The sequence below is a fragment of the Rhinopithecus bieti genome, unplaced genomic scaffold (genome assembly GCF_001698545.2).
Source record: "Rhinopithecus bieti isolate Rb0 unplaced genomic scaffold, ASM169854v2 scaffold_31173, whole genome shotgun sequence".
NCBI lineage: Eukaryota > Metazoa > Chordata > Mammalia > Primates > Cercopithecidae > Rhinopithecus > Rhinopithecus bieti.
Window position 1 is genome coordinate 985,939 of NW_016813861.1, and position 22,128 is coordinate 1,008,066.

The window sequence follows — 22,128 nt, forward strand, 5'->3', positions numbered from 1 at the left end:
GGGTATGTGTGTGTGTGTGTGTGTGTTATGCAAAGCGTAAGAAGCCAGCACAGAGCATCTTCACAGTAATTTTCGATCTAAAATGTGGCAGGACAAGAATAAAGAGAACTACACTTAAAAAAAAAAAAAAAAAAAAAAAAAAAAAACGTATGGAAGAAGCAGCCTGAGTGAAATATGGGAGGAAGCAATTGAAGGCCTTCAAGGGAAGATTTTCTTTGATCAACATATGGAAAGTTATTGTTTCAAATTGAATAAGCAACTAGAACATAAAAATTTATCCCTCTACTAGAGTTGTCCATCAAAGGGACATTGTAGCAAGCCAAAAAAAAAAAAAAAAAAAAAAATCTTAGCGTCTTAGCTTTTTTTTTAAAACATTAAAACTGTTCTCTAGTACTTTTTCAATTATGTCATTCAATGCCCTTTTAGGATAACTCATAAGATGAATTTCTCTCAGCCAAGAGTAAAAAATATAGTTTATCTTTCCTAATAAACTAGTAGTCCTTTGCTTATTAGACACTGAAAGCTATATAATACAACATATCTCTCCCTTTGCCTTGGCTACCAGGAAGTGCTAAGAAAATTTGCATCCCCCAGGATTCACTGAAGCCATTATCCATTGTTCCTCTTCTTTTGTAGTTTGTCTTTTGTTGTTTTATTTTTGTGTTAAGATTCCTTAATTATATGTTTTGAAAAGCTGTGATTTCATTCAAAGTTGGAGAGGGAGAGGGAGGAGAAGAGTATTTTTCACCTTTCCATCTAGGATAACGCTGATTATTATGTCCTGTCCTTAAAGTGGAGAAAAGAGGGCTAAAGAAAAAGAAAGGCTAAAGAATTTGGGAGCAGTTTCTCTGGATTTGGAGAAATAAAACACAACCCTTGCTTTGAAAAACTTCTGTCCAAACTCCTACTCTACTCTATTGTCTTTTAAAAGCAATAAACAAGAATAGAAAGCCTTTCAGTGTTGGAGTCAGGTCGATTTCACCTGAAACCCCAGCTGTGACACTTGGGAAATGAGTGACTTCAGTCAAATCACTTACCCTCTCTGGGCCTCAGATAGTAACAGCATTTGAGCAGAGCCGACGTTAAGATTCAATAAGACAATGTATATGAAAGCCAATGGCACACTCTAAGGCTCCCACAGTCATTCAGCAAGTGTAGCCTCTCCTTTCTTCCTTCTTTTACTTCCCCCAATGGTATACTGTTTTTCTGTTTCTGAGTCATTAGACACAGTGCTGTGTAAGTAAAGAATGCAGTGTAGTTGATGCCAGCCAAAAGCCATCACTAAAGACCTCTTTTTTTTTTACCGCTTACATTTTATGTTTTAGGGAGGGAAGGGAAGGGAAGGGAAGTATTCTTAGCCAATTGAATTAATTAATAATTAACTTTCCTTTTTTTTTTTTTTTTTTTTGAGACAGGGTCTCGCTCTGTTAACTAGGCTGGAGGGCATGGAGTGCAGTGGTGCAATCACGGCTCACTGCAGCCTCTACCTCCTGGGCTCAGGAGATTTTCCTGCCTCAGCCTCCCTAGCAGCTGGGACTACATGCACACACTACCTCACCTGGCTAATTTTTCTGTTTTGTTTTGTTGTGTTTTTTGAGACAGAGTCTCGCTCTGTCGCCCAGGCTGGAGGGCAGTGGCGCGATGTCGGCTCACCGCAAGCTCCGCCTCCCTGGTTCACGCCATTTTCCTGCTTCAGCCTCCCGAGTAGCTGGGACTACAGGTGCCCACCACCACACCCGCTAATTTTTTGTATTTTTAGTAGAGACAGGGTGTCACCGTGTTAGCCAGGATGGTCTCAATCTCCTGACCTTGTGATCCACCCGCCTCGGCTTCCCAAAGTGCTGGGATTACAGGTGTGAATCACTGTGCCGGGCCTTTTTCTGTAATTTTTGTGGAGATGGGGTCATATTCTTATTAAATAATATATAATTGGCAATTTGAGGTCCTGATCAACTTGAGGTTCCCATTCTTATTAACATCAGTTGAAATAATTTTAGTCAAAAGCAAAACAACATTTAAACAGCATGAACAGCCTTAGGCTTCCCAAGTACTGAAAGAAACTAGAAAGCTTATCTTATCACCTTGGCTCACTTGTAGGAGTTGGAGCTTTCGGCGGGGAACGTCTAGCACGGTGGCTAATGTGGTAGCTATTTCTGATGAAATCTACCTGGCTTGAGGTAAACTAATATTAATGGCATCAGAAGCAAAGGGTGTAGCCTTCTCAGAGAATGAGCTGTTTCTCTGCCTTGGAGAGCATCCCACTGGTCATCAGGTGGCAACACTTCTGTGGGGTCACCATGTTGCACAATACAATTCTTAGCTTTCAGGTATAGAAATTCGATATTTTAAAGTGCTCAGCAAACTTTGTAGTCTGACATGTCCTAACCAAAATTAAGATAAAATATATATTCATCTCTAGATGTATTAATTTTTAACAAGAAAAGAACATGCTTTTTCCATGACTGAAATACTCACAGCTACCAAGTAGAATGTCTCCTTGCATTTATCACCCTATCCTGATTCCTAGTAGAAGAAGAAAATTATTTATCAGAAATTTTCTTGGTGGACATGGAACCAGAGCAGGGAAAAGAATGATCATGGGAGGTAACTGACAGAGGCCATGCTGAAGCCACTGGGAACTCGCTCTCACACAGGGCGAAGGACGCGTCTCATGGGATCAAACTCTTGTCTTTTTTGGCTGGGCAGATAAACACAACCAAAGTCTTGTTCTTTTTTTTTTTCTTGAGACAGAGTCTCGCTCTGTTGTCCAGGCTGGAGTGCAGTGGCTCCATCTCAACTCACTGCAACCTCCACCTCCCAGGTTCAAGTGATTCTCCTGCCTCAGTCTCCTGAGTAGCTGGGATTACAGGAGCCCACCACCATGCCTGGCTCATTTTTTTGTGTTTTCAGTAGAGACGGGATTTTACCATGTTGACCAGGCTGGTTTCAAACTCCTGACATCAAGTGATTTGCCTGCCTCTGCCCGCAGAGTGCTAGGATTACAGGCATGAGCCACCACGCCCAGCCCAAAGTCTTGTTCTTTTATGGGTTGTGTGTGTGTGTGTGCATGGTTTGTTTGTTTACTTGTTTTTAGAGACAGGGTCTCACTCTGCTGCCCATACTGGAGTGCAGTGTCACTATCATACCTCACTGCAGCCTTGAACTCCTGGACTCAAGCAAAGTCTTGCTCTTTCAATTCCATTTAACATGGATTCTATGCTGACCATCTGCCTTTGGTTAACGCCTCTTTCTTCAGACACCTCACTGGACTTCAGCTTTGGTAGCTAAGATTCTGATCATTGATTGCTGCTTAGCACCTTTTCAAAAGCGGTTTCATTCCTCTGTTGTCACCAGAGTGCCTCGCCAAGCTCGCAGCCCAGCCATTGATTAGAAATAGGTGCCTCCTGTTATCCCAGCCATACCTGTATTGACAGACTCTTGAGATATTTTTCTAGATAGCTAATCTCAGGGGCATGGTCCATTCTAGTTTCACTCACTTTCAGAGGGTGGACCATAGGTCTGTTCACACCTCAAAATCCCAGTGATGCTGACCTCACGTGTACATTCCAGAAATTAAAAGAGCCTTGTAAGAAACAGAGGATACTGGAAAGAAGGGTGATCAAACAGTCTCTCTGGCACTGATAAAGGGACACAGTTCGGTTAAGAAAAATGCCTGGTTAATTGGTCAGTATGATCCATATTAGGCACTTTCCTTTTTCAGACTCTATTTGCTCACTGAGCAGTCTTTGCCTAAATCAGAATTGTAATGGTGCTTCCAGATGTTCCAAACTCCTAGTTGTGGACCCAGATTCGCACCTTTGATAGCACCACTTTTGCTCCCAGTATTCTTCAAACCAATGCTTCTGCCTATGATAAACAGTTCTCATGAAATAATCTGAAAGCAAAACATCAAGATTTTAGCAATGAACAGAGTCTGTGCATTTGACTGAGCAAGGGGTGCTGACCTTTCATGTGTCCTCAGAGCACCCTGCTAGCCACCAGCTTGACCTGCACGTATGGCCCAGTTCGAGTTCTGATATGAAGTTGGCTTTCCAGAGATTCCAGACAGCTAAGAACAACTCTGATTATTTTTCTAACCACCAGTCCATCTCTCATGACTGCTGTCTTTGGTCTGTACTTTGAGCGAAGTCTTTGGCTACACACAGGTTTTCTGTGGTGGCAACTGGTGCACAGGTGATCCTTTCAGGATTGTCAGCAGGACATAAACAACAGGGCCTGAACTTCACATGACAGTTGATAAAATCTTCTGCAACTCTTTCAAGTTTTCTCTTCATTGTCGCTGTGTCCTTGGGCAAGTCACTTTACCTCCTTTAGCCTGAATTTCTATCATCTCTAAATAAAGTGGATTGGATACAATGGTTTGTATGGGCCTTGCCATCTGCAACTGACTACAATTCCATGATTCTTATAAATCTACTACAAAAACTCCATCATCCACATTCAAGGTATGGCTAGAATCAGGCACATTTTTGCATGTGCTTGTGAAATCGTTTCCACAACTTTATAGTCACACTTTGTGCCCCAATTACTAGATAAACTCTTCTAAGAGTTTTGATGGTGTTTATAACTTGATGTTTACAGAACACTTTCTAGCTGTGGCTGCGTAGGCCTTTTCACTCGAAGGAGGATACCTACATCAGATAGGTTGAATGACTGCCATTAAGATTCAGTTGTACATTCTTGATGGTAAAGAAGGAATCTAGGTCGGGCACGATGGTTCACGTCTGTAATCCTAGCACTTTGGGAGGCCGAGGTGGGCGGATCACCTGAGGTCAGGAGTTCGAGACCAGCCCTGGCCAACATGGTGAAACCCCATCCCATCTCCACTAAAAAATACAAAAAAAGGAAAAATTAGCCGGGTGTGATAGCATGCACTTGTAATCCCAGCTACCTGGGAGGCTGATACAGGAGAATTGCCGGAACTTGGGAGGCGGAGGCTGCAGTAAGCCGAGATTGCACCACTGTACTCCAGCCTGGGCAACAGAGCGAGACTCCATCTCAAAAAAAAAAAAAAAGGAAAAAAGAAAAAAACGAAGGAATCCAGGGTGAGCTCAGTGGCTCACATCTGTAATCCCAACACTTTAGAAAGCTGAGGCGGAAGGAACACTTGAGCCCAGGAGTTTGATACCAGCCTGAGCAACACAGTGAGACCCTGTTTCTGTGAAAAAATTTTAAAAATTAACTGAGCGTGGTGGCACGCACCTATAGTCTCAGCTACTCGGGGGGTTGAGGTGGAAGGATTGCTTGAACCTGAGAGGTCGAGGCTGCAGTGAAAAATGATCATGCCACTGCATTTCAGTCTGAGTGACAGAGTGAGACTCTATCTCAAAAAAAAAAAAAAAAAAAAAAAAGAAGAGATTCAAAAGAAAATGACCAATGGTGATAATCAGAGAATTACAGATCATGGCACAGACTTGAACCTCAGTGAACTTCTGTACTATCTAAGTCACATACGTAGTGACTGCAAGAGTCCCTGTCCACAGAACCAAAACCAAAAAACACATACTTTTTTTTTTTTGTTTTTTGAGATGGAGTCTTGCACTGTTGCCCAGCCTGGAGAGCAGTGGCATGATCTTGGCTCACTGCAAGCTCCGCCTCCCAGGTTCACGCCATTCTCCTGCCTCAGCCTCCTGAGTAGCTGGGACTACAGGCGCCTGCCACCACACCCGGTTAATATTTTGTAATTTTTAGTAGAGATGGGGTTTCACCGTGTTAGCCAGGATGGTCTCGATCTCCTGACCTTGTGATCTGCCCGCCTCAGCCTCCCAAAGTGCTGGGATTACAGGCATGAGCTACCATGCCCAGCCAGAAACACATACTTTTTAAAAGTTTTGTAAAGCTGTTGAATCCAGTTTGTTGTTTACCGAACGAATATATACCATAACGTAATTTCTGCCTTCCATTTAATTTAAGCCTATATTTAAAGAGATAAAATGGTTTCCAATCTATTATTGGACCTATATTTATTTACTGAGAATAATTTTACTTATGAAAATATGTTATCCCTGAATTAATGTCCCTCTATCATCCAAGTGTAGTGACAAGAGAATGGGTCTGGGGGTCACACAGATGTTGGGTGTTAGGGCACAAGGAAAAATAAGTTACACTCCAGCCTGGAGGATTTTGTAGGGGGTGGCAGCTGGGGTGGGGTCGGGGAAGAGTGACATGTAGGAAAATGTTCTTTGTTAGAGCAAGTTGGAAAAGGTATTATCCTCCCTGGGTTCTGATCTTGCACCTTTTATCTAATCTCCCGAGATCTCTGGTAGCAGAGTTCATCTAGCCTCATGAACTCTGAACCTTTCTCTCTGTCTGCATTCGTTTATCCTGCCTTCTTTTCATGGAATTCTCCCTGGTAAGCAACAAAGACCATGAAAAGGATGGCTTGTTGGTGTCATGATGCTCTGGAACTTATATCTGAATTAATATTTCTCTTTTTTTTTTTGAGATGGAGTCTCACTCTGTTGCCCAGGCTGGAGTGCAGTGGCACAATCTCGGCTCACTGTAACCTTTGCCTCCCAGGTTCAAGTGATTCTCCTGCCTCAGCCTCCCGAGTAGCTGGGACTACAGGCACGTGTCAGCACACCCAGCTAATTTTTTGTATTTTTAATAGACACAGGGTTTCACCGTGTTAGCCACGATGATCTCAATCTCCTGACCTCATGATCTGCCCGCCTCGGCCTCCCAAAGTGCTGGGATTACAGGCGAGAGCCACTGCGCCTGGCTAAATTAATATTTCAAAAGAAGCATCCTTAAGCTCCACTATGGCACCAGGTAATTTGAAAATACATGACCATGGTGGGATCAGAGGGAACTACGTGTGGATTCATCTTTTGCTGCATCTGCTTCTATATCTTCTTTAATGTGTGAGTAGTCCCTACCTCCAGGTGAAGAACTGATTTTTTCTCTGAATTCTCTTTCTCCTGATGATGCGTTATGAGGGATCCACAATGCCAATTGAAAATACAGGAAATGTTGGCCTCCGGAAGAGCTTAAATTACTGGAGAGAAATTAAAACATTGAAAAGGTGAGCCGGGCGCGGTGGCTCACATCTGTAATCCCAGCACTTTGGGAGGCCGAGGTGGGTGGATCACCTGAGGTCAGGAGATTGAGACCATCCTGGCTAACACGGTGAAACCTCATCTCTACTAAAAATACAAAAAATTAGCTGGGTGTGGTGGTGGGTGCCTGTAGTCCCAGCTACTCGGGAGGCTGAGGGAGGAGAATAGCATGAACCTGGGAGGCAGAGCTTGCAGTGAACCAAGATCGCGCCACTGCACTCCAGCCTGGGTGACAGAGCGAGACTCCGTCTCAAAAAAAAAAAAAAAAAAAAAAGTGGTGAAGGAAAGAAAGACTGAAAAAAATTTAATTCTAAACACTAACTAATTTTATAAATGATCTTTCTAAATTATTTTATATAGTTTAGCATGTATGGAGAACACTTTGAGGGTTGACAGAGTAGCAAACAAGAAGATTAGAAAATGTTTTCAATTTTTTTTTTTTAAAGGATATTTAAGGGCCAGGCACGGTGGCTCACACTTGTAATCCCAGCACTTTGGGAGGCCAAGGTGGGTAGATCACCTGAGCATGGTGAAACCTGTCTTCTACTAAAAAAAAAAAAAAAAAAATTAGCCGGACATGGTGACGGGTGCCTGTAATCCCAGCTACTCGGGAGGCTGAGGCAGGAGAATTGCTTGAACCTGGGAGGCGGAGGTTGCAGTGAGCCGAGATTGCACCACTGCACTCCAGCCTGGGTGACAGAGTGAAACTCCATCCTTCCCCCCCGCCAAAAAAAAAGATTTAAAATTACATCTCAATTGCTTAACTGTAAGTGTTAAAGGAATTTGCATTTTTTAGCTTCATGATCACCTACTCTGAGTCAGGTACTATTTCTGCACTGGAGATGCAACGATGTGACACTGGGCACAAGATAGAAGCCTAGACCTTCCCTTCATGGGGACAGTATTCAAGGAGCCACAACAATTTATCTAACTGTGCATTTTGAGAGGGACTGTGAAAGAAACTGTCAAGGCAACTGTATATAAGAGAGCTGTATATAATGGGAGACCTGACCAGTCTGGAGCAAAATCACAGTTTCCCTCATGGAAGAATGCCAAAGCATTATGAGATATCAGTAAGTAGGAGTCTCCCACCCACTTCAGAATTTCAAATTATTTCAACAGAACCCACTGCAGTTACAGGACAGAGGTAACAGGAACGGACGGAGGCCAAAGGACCCTCACGCTATCACTGTACCCTTCCCTTGGCGACACCACCACAGATGAAGGCCTGCTCTTCAGCTCAGCCGTTCCATTCATCCTGAATTCAACTGACTCCCACGCTCATCAGATTCACAAGAGATTGATGAAGAGCAGGTGATTCATTTACAATTCCAGGTGCCTACTAACTCCCAGGGTACCCAAGAGCCCAGGAAGCTGAGATGTTCCTGCTAAAGATGCTGATCTTATCTTGCACATGTTTATGCTCCTTTAATGCACTCATGGAAGATAATCTTATCTCAAACTTCTGAGGGTGTTTCTCTGGTGCCCCCAACACTGATTCCAGAAGCTGGGCTGCACTTGAAATTAGTCTAGAAATCCTTTGCTCGTATAAATTAATGGTGTGAACAAGATTGTCTAAAACACTTAAAAGACCTGAAGTACCTATAAGCACTCCAGCAAATACCATTTAAAATATAAATAATTGCCGGGCGCAGTGGCTCAAGCCTGTAATCCCAGCACTTTGGGAGGCCAAGGCGGGCGGATCTTGAGGTCAGGAGATTGAGACCATCCTGGCCAACATGGTGAAACTCCATCTCTACTGAAAATACAAAAAAATTAGCTGAGTGTGGTGATGCATGCTTGTGATCCTGGCTACTTGGGAAGCTGAGGCAGGAGAATCACTTGAACCTGGGAGGTGGAGATTGCAGTGAACTGAGATTGCACTCCAGCCTGGGCAACAGAGTGAGACTCTGTCTCAATAAAATAAAATAAAATAATAAAAAAAGGGCATGAATATAAATTATTTTCTAGTTATTACCCAGCTCACCTAAGCATTTCTGTAAAGCTGGCATTTGGATGAACAGAAGCGGGAACTGATGAGCCAGTGACTAAACACAATTGAACTCACAGACAATGATGGGGTCATATATTTATTTGATACAGGAAAGAAACCTGTATTGTTTTTCAAGGAAGTGGCTAACACACAGACTTTTCGATAGTTTAACCTTTCTATTCCCTTCTCTGCCTCAACCATAGATCCAAATTATTTATTATAATACATAGTTATATGACCCAAAGTATTGATAATAATAAAGACTGGATACCACCAAAACCAGGGTTTCTTTAATTGGAGTTCACAGATCCTTCACAAACCTTAAAGTAGTCTTTGGTGTTCTCTTTTTCTCCTCAAGAATTCTTTAATTTTATGTTTTCATTTTGTTGGTCTTTTCTAACAAATTATTAGAAGCATATTATGAATCATCCAAATGATCATCTTTCATTATTTAGATTTGTGATTATAACTGTGATGGTGCCAAGTAGCACGACTTTCAAATGTTGAACACGAATCAGGAAAGAACAGAGATGGCTTTAGTATGGTTGCATCATGTGAAGACCAAATGAAATCGTGGTGCACAGTATACAAGTTTGCACAGTGGTTCCAATACAAATTTCACTGCATGGTATGCTATAGCATCAGCAGGCCAAACTCAGTAGCAAAAAACAGATACTGTAGTTCTTGTTGCTGGATTCACATTGCAAGGGGTAGCTTAATTTCGACAAAATCTGCCAGATAAATGTTGTTAATTTCTATTTTTATTGGTTCTGAATTTTTATTTAACATGTACATGTGTTCTAGTATTACAGTTGTATAGGAGCTATAAACATAAGGATATCATGCATCGTTCCCTATTTTTACATAGTTAAGAAATATAATATAAATAATATAAGTAAACATTTGAAACCTAATTTTTTTCCCCCCAAGACGGAGTCTCGCTCTGTTGCCCAGGCTGGAGTGCAGTGGCACTATCTTGGCTCACTGCAAGCTCTGCCTCTCTGGTTCACCCCATCCTCCTGTGTCATCCTCCCGAGTAGCTGGGACTACAGGCACCCGCCACCACACCCGGCTAATTTTTTGTATTTTTAGTAGAGACAGGGTTTCACCGTGTTAGCCAGGGTAGTCTCAATTTCCTGACCTCGTGATCTGCCCACCTTGGCCTCCCAAAGTGCTGGGATTACAGGCGTGAGCTACCACGCCTGGCTAAGATACGTCTTTCTTTTGAAAGAGAGCTTTATTATTCTTGTCCAGGCGGGGTGCCTCGCGCCTGTAATCCCAGCATTTTGGGAGGCCAAGGTGGGCAGATCACAAGGTCAGGAATTCCAGACGAGTTTGGCCAACATGGTGAAAACCCGTCTCTACTAAAGATAAAAAATTAGCGGGGCGTGGTGGGGCCTGCCTGTAGTCCCAGCTACTCCGGAGAGTGAGGCAGGAGAATGGTGTGAACCCGGGAGGCGGAGGTTTGCAGAGCCACTGCACTCCAGCCTGGGCGACAGAGTGAGACTCTGCCTCAACAAACAAACAAACAAATAAAAAACCAAGTGAGCTTTATTATTCTTTATTCTGAAAGAGAGCTTTATTATTCTTGAGAAACACTGACTTAAACCAGCATTTTCAACATTTTGTCCTGTGAGTCTCCTTCGTTATTATCTCATGAACCACTTAGGCATTTCACGTCATTTAAAAAATTTTTGCATGACACGTAAGAAGAAAGTTCACAGAAAACATTCTGTTTTAGATAAATGTATAATAGAAGTTTGTTTTGTGGAGTTTATTTTAAAAAATATTTATTACAAAGACTATAAAACAAATTATTTTGTTATAAAATACACTTACAAGAATTTTTTTTCAATTATAAGAAGTAAAGCATAGCTTGTTAACAAATTCAAAATTGACAATATATTCTCTGTGGATCTGAGACTAAATACATATTTAAACATATTGAAATACAACTACATATTATGACATTACAAATTGACACAAAATACTTTCTTTTCCTGATTTTTTAGTTTTGACTTTTGTACATAAAATCAACTGGGATTTTAAAAAATAATGTTTGTGCTTTGTTTACAAGTAATGAGATCAGAGGAATAGTTTCAGGCTATTATTTGAAACATACTTCCGTAATAATTATATACAGCAGCTGAATCTTTATTTCTAATAAATTGACAATTTGAGTGTAGTCATCACTATCACTATGTTTTCTCTTTTTTGGATTCATTTTTTAGTCCTAGAGTTATGTATTTGTACTATATAAAAATTTTCATGATATGAATGCAACTTCTGGGTGAGATGAGCACCATCATAAGTTAGCTGTGAAATAATTATCACAATTAGGCTGGACACCATGGTCATGCCTATAATCTCAGTGCTTTGGGAGGCCAAGGTGAGAGGACCACTTGAGTCCAGGAGTTTAAGGTTACATGAGCTATTGCCACACCACTGCACTCCAGCCTGGACATCACAGTGAGACACTGTCTCTGTCTCAAAAAAAAAATTATCACAATTATATCTCTCACAGGTTTATTTTATTCCAGACCATTAGTCTTCTATCTTTAAAAAAAAATCCATATGTGTCAAAGAATTAAAAGCAACTTAAAGTTGTTAAATAGTGCAACCACCACTCTGACATGAGTATTTAGCTGAGAGAGTAACTACATTACTTAATGCTTGTCATCAGATGTCTACAACCAGCTCTGTGGGCTCACTCAGCACAATTCAGAGACTCTCAAACTTCCATCTTGTTGGTTTTTTTATTTTGTTTTGTTATTGTTTTGAGAGAGGGTCTTGTTCTGTCTTCCAGGCTGGAGTGCAGTGGTGCAATCACAGCTCATTGCAGCCTCAAGCTCCTGGGCTCAAGTGGTCCTCACACCTCAGCCTCTCAAGTAGCTGGGACTACAAGTGTGTGCCACCACGTCTGGCTAATTTTAAAATTTCTTTTTTGTTTGTTTTTGAGATGGAGTCTCGTTCTGTCACCAGGCTGGAGTGCAGTGGTGCGATCTCGGCTCACTGCAACCTCTGCCTCCTGGGTTCAAGTGATTCTCCTGCCTCAGCCTCCTGAGTAGCTGGGACCACAGGTGTGTGCCACCACGCCCAGCTAATTTTGTGTGTATTTTTAGTAGAGACCAGGTTTCACCGTGTTAACCAGGATGGTCTCGATCTCTTGACCTTGTGATCCACCCACCTCGGCCTCCCAAAGTGCTGGGATTACAGGTGTGAGCCACCGTGCCCAGCCTCAAATTTTTTTTTGCGGAAACAAAGTCTCTCCATGTTGCCCAGGATGGTCTCAAACTCCTGCGCTCAAGCCATCCTCTTGCCTCGGCCTCCCAAAGTTCTGGGATTACAGACATGAGCCGTTACACCCAGCCCCAAACTTCCATTTTGAACTGGAAAACTACTTTTAAATGATTTTAATTCCCACTGTTTTAAAAGTAGAAATTGATATAGATTCTATTACTGTCTTCTGTAATCCTGTCCACCTATAATATAGAACATCAGCTGGGAAACGCTGATCTAAAAAACCACTCAACACATCTCTATTTCACTTCAGTGAAGTCTTCATAAAGACTTGGTCTGCTCTGATAATCTGTACTGGTGTTTTCATTTATTTATTTATTTTTTTATTTTACTTTAAGTTCTAGGGTACATGTGCATAATGTGCAGGTTTGTTACATATGTATACTTGTGCCATGTTGGTGTGCTGCACCCATCAACTCGTCAGCACCCATCAATTCGTCATTTATATCAGGTATAACTCCCAATGCAATCCCTCCCCCTCCCCCCTCCCCTTGTGTTTTTAAATCCTAATGGTTAGGAAGTCCTTTATGAGCAAGTCACTTAACCTCTCAGGACCTCAGATTTCTCATCTAGAAAAGGAAGGAGTTTGGATAAGATTATTTTTAAAAGTCCTACCCACACTAGAATTCTAATGCTAATTTTTATGTATTATCCAAAGCATTAGTTTTCATAACTGTTTAACATCAGAACAATATGTTTTAAAACAAAATCAAACAGAAGCTCTTAATACATAAAGCACTTAAAAGTGAAGCTGAGAATACACAATGTCTGCAGAACACAAATTTGGAAACCACTGATCTAAAGCTCTCTTTTTAAGAACGCCTTCCTTTTTTCTTTGTCTCAGTGGGAAAGGAAAACATCTGGAAAGGATCCACCATATTAGTTTTCCTCTATGTAGACCAGAACATATGTATTAAGTCACCTGTCAGCTTTTTCTTCTCCAGATTAAATAGCCATTATAAGTCCCATTTCCCATTCCTTTAAAATAGATTTCCTTTTTTTTTTTTTTTTTTAATGAACTTTCTTTGCTTTCAGTAACTCTTTATGAAAAGGTAAAGTTGCAAAGCAACCATGATCTCTCAGAAGAGCCCAGTGTAGCAAAAGGATTACTTCCAGCTCTGTCATGTGATTGTCACTCCTGATACACTCCGAGTTGTATCCTTTTCAATAACAGCATTCCATGGCTGCCTCTGATTCAACCAATAGCTTAGGAGGACCCGCAGTTTTGTTTTGGTTTAGTTTTTGGCTGAACTTGTTATATCTAGTCAATAATTTCCCATCCAATACCCATGTAATTTGTTATTGTCCTCGTGAAGCCTCTGCAGTTTTTCTTATTGAACATAATCTTGTTTTTGATAGAGTGTTTTTCTAATTATTTAAGGTCACTGAATTTTTCTTCTGCTTTCCAACATACCTCATCCAACTTCAAAACCAATGTGAATGTTCTCTAGTTTATTGTTAAAGGTGCACACTAAGAAAATGCCAATTATCTAAAAAAGAATCTATATGTGACGTGTGTTTTATAGGCTGAATTGTACCCCCACCCAAATTCCTCTGTTGACAGCTAACTCCCAGTACCTAAGAATGTAACCATAACTAGAGATAAGGTCTTTAAAGAGGTGACTCAGTTAAAATGAGGACATTAGGGAGGGTCCTAATCCAATCTGACTGATGTCCTCATAAGAAGAGGAAATTTGGACACATGAAAGAGACACCAGGGTTTCCTGTGCACAAAGGAAAGGCCATGTGAAAACACACAAGAAGCAGCCATCTGCAAGCTAAGGAGAGGGATCCTCACACTTTGATTGTGGACTTACAGCCTCCAGAACTGTGAGGAAATACATTTCTGTTATTTAGGCCTCCCAGGCTGATATTTTGTTATGGCAGCCCTAGCAGCCCTAGAAAACTTATACACATGCTTATGATGGTTTGACTGATGATGTTTTCAATTTATAGAACTGGGGTTTGTCAGAGCGTGACTCCATGGTAAGTCGAGAGACATCTGTTGAAGATTGACCTTATTCTGTGCACGACATTTTGCAGCCCCTTGGAGCTCACCTGGGAACCTCTGCCATCACAGGGAAGGTTACAGGAGAATACAAAAACCCAGAACTCAAGTCAGAATAGGTCATAAAGGAAGATCTGAGTAAACTGCCCTGGAAGCACCAAGGAGCCAGAATTCTTTCCATCTAGGGGATCAGGGGAGGCTAAAAAAGAAGAAAGTCATCTGAACTGGGCCTTCAAAGATGGGCAAAATTCCAGTCATGGGCGGGAGGCGGGGAGGAAATGGGTGGCAATTCAGGGAAACTGGACATTATGAGGGTGAACCAGGTTCATAATACACCCATGAACCCTGTGAGAATGAATCCAGTTGTCATCAACCTATAAACAAGGTTGGCTGTTTGCAAACCTAACTAAATATCAAAACCAACTGGGAGCTTTTAAAAAATATATAGCTTCTCAGGCCCCACTGCCAGCCTGCTGAATCAAGAACTCCAGTGCCAGCCTGCTGAATCAAGAACTCCAGGAATGACATCCTAAAATATTTATTTTAATCAAAGTCTCAAGCGGGATAGTACCAACTTCATCAATTCAAAGACCCTTTAATACAAACATTTCATTGACTTCTACATGATAATGGCTTTATTTTTCTTGAATGAAAAAATACCTAAAGACAGAAAAACTATTATGAGTTTGGTAATAATTTCAAGTGAATTTGTATTTTATGAATTAGAACCAAGTTTACATGTTTAAAAGTGATATTCACATCTCAGTTTGACATATATGCTACATGTAAGACATTATTCAGTTTGCAGATAACACCAGGTTGCATATAGTGCCTCTGTCCTATATGCATGTATTAACAGACTCTCTGGCTACTTCTCTCCTCTTTTCCCTATTCCTCTCCCTCTGAGAAGGTGGCCATGTTTTTCATTGTTTTCATTTTATTTTAAAAGATTCTCTGAGACTCAAAGTCCTCCTTACTAAAGTGATGAAAGTAATCCCTACTCCTTACATTGAGGATTAAGTGAGCTTTAGGGTTTTGTTTCATTTTGTTGTTTTGTTTTTTGGGTTTTATTTTTTTTGAGACAAGGTCTTGCTCTGTCACCCAGGCTGGAGTGCAGTGGCACGACCTCGACCTCGACCTGCAGCCTTGACCTCCTGGGCTCAAGTAATGCTCCCACCTCAGCTTCCTGGCTTCCTGAGTTGCTAGGGCTACAGTCATGAGCCACCATGCTCAGTTAATTTTTATATTTTTTGTAGAGTCTGGGGTTTTGCCATATTGCCTAGGCTGGTCTCAAACTTCTGGGCTTAAGCAATTCTCCCACCTCAGCCTCCCAAAGTGCTAGTGATTGCAGGCATGAGCCACTGCACCCAGCTGAGATAATTTAAATAAAGTACAAAATACAGTGCTAAATCTCACCCCACCCCCTTCCCCAGCTCCACCACACAAGTATGAGCTCTTTCAATATATTTTTTGAAGCTGGGCCCTTCAGTCAGCCTTTTCTCAATTCAGGTTTTAGCTAAAGCCAGAGACTCACCTCTAAAAACTTGTTTCAGACAAAAGTTCCCACCAATGGGGACCTTTGTCCATTACTCAGCAGCCAGTGATGCCCAGGTGAGTCATCTTCCCAAACAGATAACAGTTTTGCCCACGTGGCTGCCACGATGCAGACAAAGGTAAGCTGCTGTTCTCCTTTTCCACTTGATTTTTCTACCTCCAGCCTTTTTTTGGGAGGTAGAAGGGATGGAGGTCTCACTCTATTGCCAAGGCTGGAGTGGAGTGGTGTGATTATAGCTTACTGCAACCTCAAACTCCTGGGCTCAAGCGATCCTCCCACCTCAGCCTCCCAAAATTCTGGGATTACAGGTGTGAGCCACTGCACCTGGCCCACCTCCAGCCTTGAGAGTAACCTTCTCCAGAAAGTCTTCCTTGGCCCCTCATTGGGGTTCCCATAGTGCCAATGCCATATTTTATTCGTGCATTCACCCATCAGTTAGTAAAAGAGTAATACCTGCCAGGGCTTGTTTCAGACACTGAATGAACAACCAGGCTAGGTCTCTGCTGTCATGGAGGTGCCATTCTAGTGGGAAAGGCAGTAAACCGTCAATTCACCATGCAGCATGTTAGGTAGGAAGACACACTAAGATGAAACATAAAGCCGGGCAAGGAAACAAGAGAGATATTGCTATTTGGGTAGGATAGTCAGGAAGAACTTGTTGGGGTGATATTTGAGCAGAGACATGAAAAAATGAGAATATAGGCCAGTAGGACGTCTGGAAAGAGAGTTCCAGGTGGCAACTTTCTTTGTTAGCAGCAGGGGTCTTCTATTACTCAGTTTATTTACCACTGTTACGGGTCGAATTGCATCTCCACAAAAATATCTTGGAGATATGTTGGAGTTCTAACCTCCAGAATATGACCTTCTTTGGAGTCAGGAGCTTGTAGAGGTGATCAAGTTAAAATGAGGTCAGTAGGAGAAGCCCTAATCCAAAAGGACCAGAGTCCTTGTAAAAAGTCGAACTTTGGACACAGAGATACACATACAAGGAGGCAGGGGGTGGAAAAAGTCAGGTGAAGATGAAGGTGGGGATCAGTGTGATACATCTACAAGTCAAGGGACACCAAAGATTGCCGGAAAACCCCCAAAAGCCAGGAAAGAGACATGGAATAGATTCTCCCTCACGGCCTTCAGAACCAGCTCCACCAACAACTTGGCCTTGCACCTCTAGCCTCCAGAACTGTGAGACAACAATGTTTTGTTGTTTAAAGCTTGATCAGCCTTAAGTTTGTATTAGATTGTATTAGATTACTTATGCATAAGTAATTACGTTTTCACCATTACTTTCAATGGCAAAAAAAAAAAAAAAAATCACAATTACTTTTGCACCAACCTAAATAGTACTCTGTTATGGCAGCTCTGGGAAACAAATGCAGCCATCTGTGAGGGCCACAGACAGACCACTCACTCGCTCACCCAGGTTCACAGGATAAACACTAGTTACACAGAACTTCTGGGAGCCCTGGGTTACTGTAAATGACCCCTAACTGGACTTCCTGTTTCCTGTCTTACTTTCTCTAACTATTCTCCACAGTACTGCCCTGATCTTTCTAAAACCCAAATCTTTCCCATCTCATGGCTTCACAAGCTTTCACCTGCCTCCCATTGTCTTTGGGATACAGCAAAATTTCTCAGCTTGAGGACACAATGCCCTTGGCATCTGGCCCCAGCATATTTGTCCAACCTTGTTTCTCTCATCTTTGCATTAACTCCTTAGCCATAAGTTTTCTACTCCTAATGAGACGAAACTTCCTTTCATCCTGAGGCCTTCACTTAGCCACCATCTCCACCGGAAAGCCTTCCCAAAGCCCCCAGGACGGGGTAGGTGTCCCTCCTATGTGCTCTCCAAAGCCCTTTCTTTCAATGCCGTTGTGGCATTTATCATAGTGTGTTCAAGGCCTGTTTGTCAGTTTTCTCCCCGTGACCATGAGTTCCTATCTTGTTTGTATCTCCAGGCACCAAGAAAGCACTTGGCACTTGGAGCACGTTCAACGGGATGGATGAGAATAAATGAACAAAGCATGCCATGTTCCAACCAGCTGGTCCCAGAACTATTTTGTTCTCCTTTAAGGGATGGGGGATGGGCAGGTGACCTTTCCAGGGATTTCCCAATAGTAGGTAGAACCACGGGAGCTGGATGGAGCTCCACCTTTCCTTAGTGGTTGCAAGAAGAATTTAGATTAGACATTCAAAAGCTGTTCCTTGTGTCTAAAGACACTTGCAGTATAAAGAAGGGAAAGTAAACAATCCCGCGATTTTTGAGGCTGGGGTTGACCAATATTTTAGAATCTTTTTTTTTTTTTTTTATGGGAAGTGGTGGTCCCTTCAGGTACCCAAGCCTCTGATTCGGTAAACTGCATGACCTACAGGCAAAGGTGGTGGGAGGTTAGGAGAATAGGGAATTGTTGCAACTAACAATGCAATGTGTCCTGTGCCTGTATCTCTAAAAAGTAAATATTTTTGAGGTTTAAAATTATTTGCATGCATGGTTTGCCGGAGACCCTGGAAGAGGAAAGAAGAAAAGACAAAAAGTAACAACATTTTAAAAAATATGCCTGACTAGGAAAAGACAGAGGGGTCATAGACGAAAGTAATCAGGATTGGGTCTCTTTTGCAAATTCCTGAACGGGGAGATGTATCAGAATTTCCAGACCTCAAGAAATAGGGCCTTTAAAAGTCTCGTGTGCAAGAAGGGGGAAAAAGACGAAGGGGGCGGGGAGGCGGACTCGCTCTTCGCAGCAGGAAGTCTTCAATGGCTATCGAGTTATGAAGAACAACTGCCCAGAAGTCCTTATTCGGAGCGCTAAACGCGATTTTACCACATAAAGAGCAATATAAAAGCTCAGAGCAGCCCCATCATGGTGTTGGGGAAACAACTCGGCTTCCCTATGTGAGAAAACCAGAGAGCTCCGACTGGGTAGTAGCCCAGACCTGTGTTAAGGGTTTTATTTGCAAGTCAATGAACCAAACGGGCGACCAGGCTCGTTGTACCGCGTTCTGAAAGCAAGGTTATTATTATCGCCTATTGCCCCACTGAACAATTTCACTGAAAAGGAAGAGTCCCAGTCGTGTGTGTGCGCGTGGTGCCATCCGGGACGTGCAGCTACGTGCCCACCTCCAGAACGACTTTATTTACAAAGCGATTACCATGTTATCTATTTGTTTTCCTTTTCCAGGAGCAGCAGCCTTACTCAGCCCTCGAATTTCTTAATTACAAACCCGTTTGCTTCTAAATCAACCCCAAACCGTCAGGCAGAGCCCGGAGGGAGGCTGTGCAAGTTTGCACACACCCCCACCTCCCGGATCCAGGGCAACAGCAGAAGCAAGTAACTGTGTATGTGCAAAAAGGTGGATCTGGGGACGAGGATCGCTGAGTTTGTTTACAGAGCAGAGACGCCTCAGCTCGGATGCCAAAGCTACCAAGAGCTGCAAACGCAAACTTAGCAGAAGCACACGTACCCCCGGAGCGGCGGGTGGGCCCGAAAGCGCGGAGTGGAATTCCAGGGCGCGGGAGCGGGGTTGGCCGGGCCCGCGAGCGCGCTCCGTCCACCTGCAGCCGCTGCCGCTCCCCGCCCCCAGCTCCTGTCCTTGAAAGGAGTGGAGGAAAAAAATGCATCTACACGCGGTCATCTAGAGTAGGTCTACCCTACTGCCCGTATGAAAACACAAAGGCACAACCTAGGAAAGGGCAGTCAGGAAAGGGCGCATTATTTGTCCAGGTCTTTAAAACCCAACTCGAGGAAGCACAGCCATTCTTCGCAGTCTGGGGAAGCTTTTGCAAAACCGGGGAGGCAGAAGGGCACTCTGGCGGGCGGGGGCGCTGGGCAAGTCCCCTTTTCCCGTAGAGGGCCGGCCAGATCGCTGTGAGCCGAGTGAGAGAGCTGGGGGTGGGGAAGATCTAACCGGAGTGGGGCGGTGAGCTCTCCCCGTTCCTATCCAGGCAGGCGCTACCTTCGGGCGGGGCGGCCGGGGAGGATTTCCCCCATGCCTCGGGGGTGACTGAACTAACCTCGCGTTTCTGGGCCGGGAAGAAACCAGAGTCGTGGAGGGACGGGGCGGCCCCCGGGCCCCGCAGCCTCTGCGCACGTGCCGCGGGTGGCGGGGACGCGGCTCCCAGACCCGGTCCAGGGTGTCCAAGGTATTCCGGAATCCGCGTCTTGGCGCCGCCCGCCCTGGAGGCTCTCGCTCCGCCCTTCCTGAAATGCCTATATTAACTGTGGCCAAAGCCCTAAGAAACACAGCTCATTGTTGGCAGCTGCCGGGCGGTCCTGCCGAGCTGTGAGGGCAGCGGAGGGGAAATAAAAGGGAACGGCTCCGAATCTGCCCCAGCGGCCGCTGCGAGACCTCGGCGCCGACATCGCGACAGCGAAGCGTCCCAAGCCAAGAAGGCCCCCTCTATGTGCTGCTGAGCTGGTCCTGGACCCGACGAGCCCGCCCTCGGTCTTCGGAGCAGAAATCGCAAAAACGGAAGGTAAGCGCGACGGGCGAAGCTGGCTGGGGCTCCTGCCAGCCCAGTCCTCCGAGGGCAGGGTTTGCCCGGAGGAAGAGCGTGAGGCGAAGCTGGGGAATAACAACAGGATGTGCAACAACAGGATGAGGAGGGCTGATTTAATGCCTTAAGTTCGCGGCAGGGCTACGGGGCACTTCCTTTATTAGGCCACTTCGGGGAGCAGAGGGGGTGTGGGCTTGGGTCTCCCCGCCCGATCGCAGGGGAAGGGGCTGTTTATGCAGCGCTCGGCTATGTTATGAGTGGCAGCTCCTCCGTGGTGGCGAGCTCGGGTGCACAGGCTGCTAGTGGGATCTTGTGGGGGGTGGTTTGCAGCCGACATGCGCCCGGGAATCCTGGGGGGCAGAGGCGGGCAAAAGTGGGGTGCGCTGTGGTGGGCGACACGTGTGGCGCGGGTCTCATCGTCTGCCCTTTTGACTTCCAGGACTGGAAATGGCAGACCATATGATGGCCATGAACCACGGGCGCTTCCCCGACGGCACCAATGGGCTGCACCACCACCCTGCCCACCGCATGGGCATGGGGCAGTTCCCGAGCCCCCATCACCACCAGCAGCAGCAGCCCCAGCACGCTTTCAACGCCCTGATGGGCGAGCACATACACTACGGCGCGGGCAACATGAATGCCACGAGCGGCATCAGGCATGCGATGGGGCCGGGGACTGTGAACGGAGGGCACCCCCCGAGCGCACTGGCCCCCGCGGCCAGGTTTAACAACTCCCAGTTCATGGGCCCCCCGGTGGCCAGTCAGGGAGGCTCCCTGCCGGCCAGCATGCAGCTGCAGAAGCTCAACAACCAGTATTTCAACCATCACCCCTACCCCCACAACCACTACATGCCGGATTTGCACCCTGCTGCAGGCCACCAGATGAACGGGACAAACCAGCACTTCCGAGATTGCAACCCCAAGCACAGCGGCGGCAGCAGCACCCCCGGCGGCTCGGGCGGCAGCAGCACCCCCGGCGGCTCTGGCGGCAGCTCGGGCGGCGGCGCTGGGCAGCAGCACCAGCGCGGCGGCAGCCGGCAGCAGCACATGCCCGCCTCGCTGGGGGCCCACGTCCCTGCTGCAATGCTGCCGCCCCAATGTACATAGACACTGCATTCCATCGCGTAGGAAGTTCTTATGCTCCTTGGTGATAGAAATGGCGTATGGCGACCGCACAAAGAGCTGCCCGCAACTGGCTGGGCCAAAACGTGTTTGATTTTATGACGGACTTCGTGCTGCAAACAGCCAGCCTGAGCCAGAGTGAGCTGTTGACTCGATCGAAACAGCGAAAGAAATCAACGCCCCAACTTCTTCGTTGTGGATCATAAAAGAACATTCCCTTGACACTAGTATCTCACTTTTCAGATTCTGAAAGCGTTGAGAACTTGAAACAAAGAAAACTATGAACTTGCCTACAAATTGGTAATAAAAAATTGCCTGGGCCACCACTTTTTTTTTATTCCTGTTTTTGTATTCAGTTTTGTAGCCTTGACATTCACCTCCACTTATGTAGTTGAAATTCTCGCTACTTGGTCTTTTCGTTGTTTGTTTTTATCCTTTTCCCTCACTTCTCCAGCTGCTCAACGTTAGATATTAACTTGGCAAACTGCTTAATCTTGCTGCGATTTTGTAGATGTTTCAAATGACTGAACTGCATTCAGATTTACAGTGAAAGGAAAAATTGCATTAGTTTGGTTGCTA

General features: G+C 44.4%; 1 protein-coding gene across 1 annotated transcript; it reads left to right on the forward strand.

Annotated features, from left to right (window-relative positions):
- Window positions 1–20,173: 20,173 nt before the first annotated feature.
- Window positions 20,174–21,574, forward strand: CITED2 (Cbp/p300 interacting transactivator with ED-rich tail 2). The gene is made up of 2 exons (XM_017848997.1): window positions 20,174–20,406; window positions 20,867–21,574. Exon 2 carries the CDS (start codon window positions 20,875–20,877, stop codon window positions 21,532–21,534), a length of 660 nt encoding a protein of 219 aa, XP_017704486.1. The 5' UTR covers window positions 20,174–20,406; window positions 20,867–20,874; the 3' UTR covers window positions 21,535–21,574.
- Window positions 21,575–22,128: the final 554 nt, after the last annotated feature.

What these genes read in the sequence shown, in the direction of transcription:
- CITED2 (XM_017848997.1), top strand. Translation starts at nt 20,875, where the DNA reads ATGGCAGACCATATGATGGCCATGAACCACGGGCGCTTCCCCGACGGC.